This window comes from Callorhinus ursinus, unplaced genomic scaffold (genome assembly GCF_003265705.2).
Source record: "Callorhinus ursinus isolate GAN/ISIS: 27379988/994484 unplaced genomic scaffold, GSC_fseal_2.0 scaffold14, whole genome shotgun sequence".
Lineage (NCBI taxonomy): Eukaryota > Metazoa > Chordata > Mammalia > Carnivora > Otariidae > Callorhinus > Callorhinus ursinus.
Genome location: NW_027397076.1, coordinates 5,408,067 through 5,416,247, shown reverse-complemented (window position 1 = coordinate 5,416,247; position 8,181 = coordinate 5,408,067). Strand labels below are relative to the sequence as shown.

At 44.6% G+C, this 8,181-nt stretch overlaps 1 protein-coding gene across 1 annotated transcript in view; it reads right to left on the bottom strand.

Annotated features, from left to right (window-relative positions):
- ALDH1L2 (aldehyde dehydrogenase 1 family member L2) overlaps window positions 1-6,226 on the bottom strand; it is a 74,252-nt gene extending 68,026 nt beyond the window's left edge. The window contains exon 1 of the mRNA XM_025882553.2: window positions 6,074-6,226. Coding sequence (XP_025738338.1) covers window positions 6,074-6,121 — 48 coding nt within the window. The 5' untranslated portion in view covers window positions 6,122-6,226. The remainder of the gene's footprint in view (window positions 1-6,073) is intronic.
- Window positions 6,227-8,181: the final 1,955 nt, after the last annotated feature.

The following is an 8,181-nucleotide window of genomic DNA, read 5'->3' as shown; positions in this document are numbered from 1 at the left end:
AATGAAGGGATAGAATATGACTCTAAAAATGAAAAATAAAAAAGATTTTTTAAAAAAGGGATTGATAGGATGTTGGCTGAAAAAGGGAAAAAGAAAAACTAAAAAAATAGAAAAAGAAAAAAGAAAATTTAAAAAATTAACTTTGAAAGACTAAAGAATCATGGGAAAAAAGCCATGAATTCTATGTGCAGTATTCCCCTAGTGCTGGAGTTCTCCCATTCTCCTTGATCGGTAAACTTGGTCTTGGCTGGCTGTTCTTGCTGATCTTCTGGGGGAGGGGCCTGTTGCTGTGGTTCCCAAATGTCTTTGCTGGAGGCGGAATTGCCCCGCCCTTGTCGGTCTGGGCTAAGCAAGCTGCTCGGGTTTGCTCTCGGGAGCTTTTGTTCCCTGCAAGCTTTCCGTACAGCGTTGGAGGATGAGAGTGAAAATGGCGGCCTCCCAATCTCTGCCTCGGAGGAGCCAAGAACTCGGGGCCCCGCTCCTCAGTGCGCCCCCAGAGAAAAGCCGTCAGTCACTCCCGTCTCCCTGGTCTCCGGCCGCACTCTGTGCTCACCCGGCCTGTGACTGAGCATTTCTATCTCTGGCACCCGACTCGGTGTGGAGTCTCCAGACCCAGCAGATCCCTGCGGTGCGGTCCCGCGCCGCTCCTCCCGGGGTAGGAAGGGGAGTCTCCCCAGATCTGTCGCTTGTTGGGTCCCTGCTGGAGGAGCAGTGGCCCGACTGGGCCGCGGATCTCAGTTTATGGCCACCCCGAGCTGAGAGCCCGCGCCTCGGCTCCGTCTCTGCAGCCTGCTTCCCTACTCCGACACCTGGGAGCTCTGTTGCACTCAGACATCCCTGGTCTTTCTATGACCCCGAGGGTCCTGAGACCACACTGTGCCAGAGAGGGTTCCACCCCCCTCTTAGCCACTGGAGTGACCCCCCCTCAGCGGAACCAACTTCTAAAAGTTCCGATTTTGTGCTTCGCTGCTCTATCACTTGCCAGAAACGGCCAACGGAGGCCCCCTCCCCCGCCGTCTATCCTCCTGAATATCGCCTCGGATTCACTTCTCCGCATGTCCTACCTTCCAGAAAGTGGTCGCTTTTCTGTTCAGAGAGTTGCTGCTATTCTTTTCTTTGATCTCCTATTGAGTTCGTAGGTGTTCAGAATGGTCTGATCCCTATCCAGCTCAATTCCTGGGACCAGGAATTGGGACCTGGGACCTGGGACCTGCCATCTCGCTCCTCCCCCCATCCCACAGCATTTCTAAATCTGGGTGGTACGTGCTATTATCTTGGAGTTCTCTATTGATAACATTCTGCCTTGGAAGAGCCTATGGCAGGCAACAGAGCTTTTGCCTTTTTTTTTTAAGACTGTATTTTTAAGTAATCTCTACAGCCAACATGGGGCTGGAACTCACAACCCCGAGATCGAGGGTCAACACACTACTGACTGAGCCACCCAGGCACCCCCAGAGCTTTTGCTTTTTAAACTATTCAATGTTACATTCCCAGGCTCTCCACATCCTGGTGGAATCCTTCAGGAAGCAAATTTAGTGGGCTCTGATTATACTCCAACGATTAAAATACAAGCAAACAAACAGAAACCACATAGTTTTCTATAGAAAACTTAAAGGCTCAGTACTATGAGTCTGCCCTGATCCAAAGTGCTTTTGTGAAGCAGATGCTACCATAATAGAACAGTGGGGTGTTAAATAAGGCCAAAGGTATCCCCATCAGGAATTGTGAGAACTGACAGTTTTACATGAAGGGCCTTTCCACAAAAGAATAAAACAAAGTCAATTTTTCAGAGACAGCGAGGTGCCTAACACCTTGTGGAGCCTTTGGCACATGGTGCCCCAAATCATGCCTGACAGTATGCAAGAGGTACTCACTGGGTTTGTTTTGGGTATTTACCATGCTGTGGGTACAGAGCATGGGAGGGACTACAAATCAGGTGCCCAGCAAGAATGTTTTATTTGGCCCACCGAGCATTTATCAAAGAGCTGTGATAATATTTTTAGGAGGTTTCACATTAGCGGGCTGAATTTCTGACCTCTTTTTAGAAATCAGGAAGTTTGTCAACTGTGGTCTACATTTCCATGTAGCAATAGTCAGCTAGAGCTGAGCAGCAACTGACCCCATTCCTCTGGCTGGACATGGCTTTTCCCTCCATCTGGCTCACATCCTTCATTTGTTTCACCTGTTTGGCTTCCCTGGGAGTTTTTCTTTGGGATCTCTACAGTAAAAGTGCAAAGAAGACTGGTCCCTGTCCTCAGGAGTTTACCAGTTAGCATGAAAGACACACAAGTAAAGACATATTGACATCATAGTGCTAGGATAGGAGAGAACAGTGTGGGTGTGGAAGTCTGGTAGACTTCCCAAGAAGAGACCTCCATAACTGAATTTTAGAGCACTCATCTTAGGGATTGGCCAAGAGAAAGGTGGGGATTATGGGAGGTCCTTGGGAAATTTCAGGCAGAGGGGGCAGCATTTACAAAGAAATGAATGAGTGGGCAAAGTGGGTTCAATACTGGAAATTGGAGAGTGATGACAAGTGACACTCTAGGGATAGTTAAAAGACCAATTAGGGAGAGTCTTGTCTATATAAAATAAGTTTGACCTTATTGTGAAGACATTGATATCCACTGAACAACTTTAAGCAGGAGAATGATACTGTCTTATTTCTATGTTGACACATACTGAGGTGAGGCATGAATTAACTTTGAGTGGGCACCCCTCTAGTGTTTGAGAATTGAGCATAGTGGATATAAAAGCCAACCTAATAATCCACCTTCAGTGTATTGACAGACTGTAGCTTGCAATAGTGTAAAAGCCCATGTTACTTATTGTAACAAACCCTCAGACTAATAGTCAGAGGCAACAGATATAAATCTGTGTAAGATTCAAACAAAACTCATGACACCACCGTAAAGGCCAAACTTGTGCAACTTGATTTTCCTATTGCATAATCATATAAAGAATGTACTCATGAGGACTTTCTGGGATAACTGGCTAACATTTTTTTTATTATAAAAAGGATAACAGATTTTTAAAATAGGGATATCTATGGACTTTTCTGAAAGCAGAGACTGTTTATTTCTTGTTTATTATTTTATGCTTTCTGGCTGTGAGACTCTAAAAAAGTTATTTAACTTATCTGGGTCTCAGTTACTTTATCTGTAAAATGGGCATACTAATAGTACCTACCTCATTGAGATGTTAAGTGAGTATATATATATAAAGCATTTATATCAGTGCCTGGTACATACTAAGTAAGTACTATATCAATGCTATCTATTATTATTATTATTTATTAATCATATCCTCAGGATTTAGAACAAGTACTCAATACATAATGCACAATTAAATATGGTTTGAAGTTGAATTTGAAGGTCCTAAAAACAAACTAAACACCAAAGCAGGGGGTCGGGTAATTCAGAAACAAGGACCTGGTTGCTAGATCTAGGGTATAAAGCCAGTACTTGGTTCCAAGAAGCAGGGAAGGGTCCAAACTCTTAAACTGGATCATAAGGTAACCTCAAGTTCTGGAACCAGGCTATGAACCCAGAACCAGCAACCAGACTGTCCCAGACACTGGCAGAGGAAGCTGAATAACAGAGTGCCAAATAAATATGAAGGCCAAATAACCCCACCATGGGGAGAAGTTAAGATGCAATGAACCAGGCAAGCTATTGGAAGTGCACAATAATAACTAATAGACAAAGGGTTTTATTGTTATCTATAGTTGCAGTGGTTAAAAAGATCCAACCTTGTCATTAAGCCAAAATCATTAAATATTTCTAAGTCCATTTCTTTAAGACAGGGAATGGAAAAATCAATTCTATCAGGAAGCGTTGTAAACTAGTTTTTCCATTGGATTTTTCTAGGTTCTAAGTTTTTTTTTTAATTCTGTTTTAATACCAAACTCAAAAGCACCGTGTGATTTTTTTTTCCTTTTTAAAGATGAAGGTATAATTTACATGCAGTAAAATACACCCTTTTCAATGTATAGTTCTGTGAGTTTTGACAGATACACAGTCACTTAACCATTCTATAATCAACACAAAGAACAGTTCCATCACCCCCCAAAATTCCTTCATGTCCTTTGAGGGACAATCTCTTGTAGTCAATTCTTCCTCCAGCACCAGCTCCTGATAACCACTTTTTTCTATCACTATAGTTTTACTTTTTCTAAAATGTCAGGTAATTGGAATCCTATAATACATAGCCCTTTGAGTCTGTCTCCTTACACTTAGCATCCATATTTGAGTTTCATCCATGCTGTTGTGCCTATCAGTAGTTCACTCCTTTTTTGTTTCTGAGTAGGATTCCCTCGTATGGATGGATTTGTCCACTGTCTACCCTGTCACCAGATGAAGGACATTTAAGTTGTTTCCAGTCTTTGCTGATAATGAATAAAGCCTCTGCAGATATTCATAAATAGGTATTTGAGTAAATAGCTAGGAGTGCCATTGCTGGGTCATATCATAGGTGTATGTTTAACTTTATAAAAAATGGCCAGTTTTCCAAAGTGGCTGTACCATTTTATGCTCCCACCAGCCATGTTTGATTTTGAACAATTCTTATAGAATGCCATCCCAAGGATGGTTCCCCATTTTCTATAGAGTAAAATATCCCAAACACTCCACTTGTCATTCCATATCTTCCTTTTGGCCACGGAAGAAACTGTCTTCTTCCCAGTCAAATGTCACTGCTTTTCCACATGTACTCCTGGGTACAGTCAGACTTAGACCCCTGACCCCTGACCATGCTTGGTGCTTCCCCACATGTATGTTTTTGTCTCTGTCGTTTGCCACCTGGGATGTTCAACCGAAATATTACTGAAATCTTATGTAAAGCCCGCTATGGCCATCTTTGCATTCTTCAAGAATCCCCTCTGCTCTCCAAAAAAAGACAATTCAGTGAAAGGTGTTGACAGAAGAGGCCATTAAAACAGGCAAGCACCAGCCCTTGCTCTCTGTGCCATCCTACCCAGATTCCCAGGTGCCACGTGGCAGGAGAAAGCTAAGGAGGAGTCCAGAGCAAGCAAAAGCTCTTCAAGAGCAGGTCTCTCTTTCCTTATTTTTTTAAAAGGTGAATGCTCCCCAAATAACTAGGACTGGATGGGGTAAAATGAATCCTCATTATTTGGGGTTGTCTGGGAGACAAAAGCTCTTCCATGTATGTACCACTCGGCTGGTTTCTGGTGCTATTCAAGACTTCTCTCTGCCTTCAAGTTTTTTTTAGATCTTGATATGTACACACACACATAGATTTTTGCAAAGAAGAGGAATCTAAAAGCAAATTCCTTCACAGCCCAGGAAGCATGAACTTCCTATAAAAGAGATAATGGTACATGAGATGAATTGTTTTTTCTTCCTTAAACAGCTTTGAGTCTGCCTAGATGCAGGGAGGCATCTCTCCCGGGGCCATATGCAACGTGTCTGCTCTCTTTCCATTTCTGGAGGAGCTGACGCAATTCCAAGGCGCGCGGCTGGGCCGCCGCTACAGTTTAATGTTCTAGCGTGGTTGCTTCTGCAGCGCCTAGTAATCCCAGCAATCTTGCCGCCTGCAGCTCAGGAAAAATGAGCTTGCAGCCACCAGCTCCGAGGGCCATCCTCTGAATGGGCCCTGAATGCCAGTCAGGAGCGCTCATACCTCTCAGGCCTGCCCAGGAGGACCCAGCTGACTGACTACTACTCTCCTCCAGAGAGGGTCTCGGTCCTGTACTGCGGCTCCATCTCCTGACCAGGGACCTCATGATTGAAATGAAAAAAGGAAAGGAAGCTGACTCTGTCCCCCCTGCCAAGCGACTCTTTCCACCCTGTCAATCCCAGCCAGACGGTAGACGTTCAAAAGCGGCATCCCCAGCCCCTTCCCTGGACAAGACAATGGCTCGCCTGACAAGCCTTACCCGAGACCCTCTCCGGATCCTTCACTGCAGTCTCCCCGTTTTAAAAACGCTGTCTTGGCTTTTAGCCAAGTCTAAACACTGTGCCCACCCCCCAGTCCCGCCGACCGGCCCTCCCGCCGCAGGGTCTGGAAAACAGCCCCGGGTGAGAGCCAGGAGGCTTGCCCGAGCCAGACTCACCTGGCCGGTGGAGAAGCGCCGGAGCGCCTGGCTGCCCCTCCACAGCATGCTGGAAGGGAGCGCTCGGGCGGGCTGCGCGACAGCGGGGGCTCAGTCCGGACGCGGCCTGCAGCCTGCGAGCGCCGGGCGGCAGAAATCGCTGCTAGCTGGGTCCGCCGGTCCCGGGACACGCCCACGGCCCGCCCCTTCGCCTGGCACGGCCCCGCCTCCTCAGACGGCGGGGCTCGGGTGGCCAATCCCCTGCGACTGGGCGGGGCCCCAGTTCGGTGCCACGCTGGTACCTAGCGGGAGGGGCGGCCTCCAGTCTTGGCCCCGGTATTCAACAGCTGGGGGATCTTCTACCAGTTATTCAAACCCTGTGAGGTAGACAGGGATTTGCCTTATTAATGGTCAGTCTGACATCCCAAGTCATGGCCATAACAGCTCCCTGAGGAGGCAAAGATACGAAAGATAATGGGTGGAGACACAGGGCTGTATGGGATCCTGTTATCTTGTAAACTGATAAAAGGATTTAAAGAAAGACGGTGTATAAAGCACTTGTTAAAGGGCCTGGCGCACAACTGGTCCCCAATAGATGATAGACAGATAGATACCCACCCTTTCCCCTTATCTCTCTAGAAGGAATGCTCAGACATGCTTTAGCTAAGCACTTGTCGCAAACAGAATTCCTTAGCCTGGCATTGAAGGCCGTCTGCAATTTGGCATTTTCTCTCATTTTCTTGCTGCTTCTTTGCACATGTAATTTAGCCTAACTCTCTAGTACGTGCTGATTCTTTCCTGGACAATGATTCCCAGAAAAGCTTATCACCTGTCACTTGTCACCATCTCAGCAAGACCAAATTCCTTCTTTTAAGGTACAGCTCAAATGCTGCCTCCTGAAGACATTTTTCCTGATTCTCTCCTCCCTTAACCCCCTTATTTCCCCAAAGTAATCTTTAATTTCTCTGAATTGGGAAAGATTTTTGTCTATGCGTCTCTTCTGACATTTCATTGTTATTGGTGTTTGTGTACCTGCCATCTTCTCTACTGGAAGCTCCTTGCAGGCTGAGTCCATGTCTAATTTATCAGAATTTACAATAGCTAGCACTTAGCAGAGCTCAAAAAGTACTTGTTGAAAGAGAGAATGAATGATGAATGAATGTGTTCAAGAAGGAGAGAGGAAAATAATCCTTAAAGCTTGGAGAATGGCAGCAGACATCATTGAATTTTGCTCTGGGAATTGCCCTTTGCCAATTCAACCCATTTCCCTGACAGCATTTTGTGACTTCTGGCTTCTTTTAAACTTCCAAATACTGATAGTCATTTTATTTGTTGTGATCTGTGTATACTGGGAGAGGTGGGCAAGGAGTGTGGTTTTTTCTGGGTAGGCGTTCCATAGTTATTTTCTCCAACTCCCAACTTTAGGAAATGTAGACTTTATTGTCTATCCACATATAATGAAATATTAATGATGTCTAAGATTTTCTTATGTAAGAATTAAAGATATTTTTTCTCTTGATAACTAGTGGTTAGATCAGAGGCAGAGTTTGGCAAACAGAAAAGCCCTGCCAACCCAGACTTCTAGACAGAGCAAGAATGAAGATGAAATAAAGTCATTTTTATGTCTCTCAAACAAGAACTTCAGAGAATCTGAGGTAAGAAAATGTCCAAATTCATGCTATGAGCCCAGCCTTACCTTGATACCAAAACCAGACCAAGACATGACAAGAAAAGAAAATTACAGGCTAATATCTCTGATGAACATAGATGCAAAATCCTCAACAAAGTATTAGCAAGCCAAATTCAACAATATGTTAAAAAAAATCATTCACCATTGTTAAGTTGGATTTATTCAAGGGATGCAAGGGTGGTTCAATATTTGCAAATCAATGTGATACATCACATTAACAAGAGGAAAGATAAAAACCATATGATCATCTCAATAGATGCACAAAAAGCATCCACTCATGATAAAAACTTTCAACAAAGTGGGTTTAGAGGAAATATACCTCAATACACTAAAGGCCATATATGAAAAAACCCACAGTTAACATTATACTCAATGGTGGAAAACTTTAAGCTTTTCCTCTAAGATAAGGAATAAGACAAGGATGTTCACTCCCCCCCCC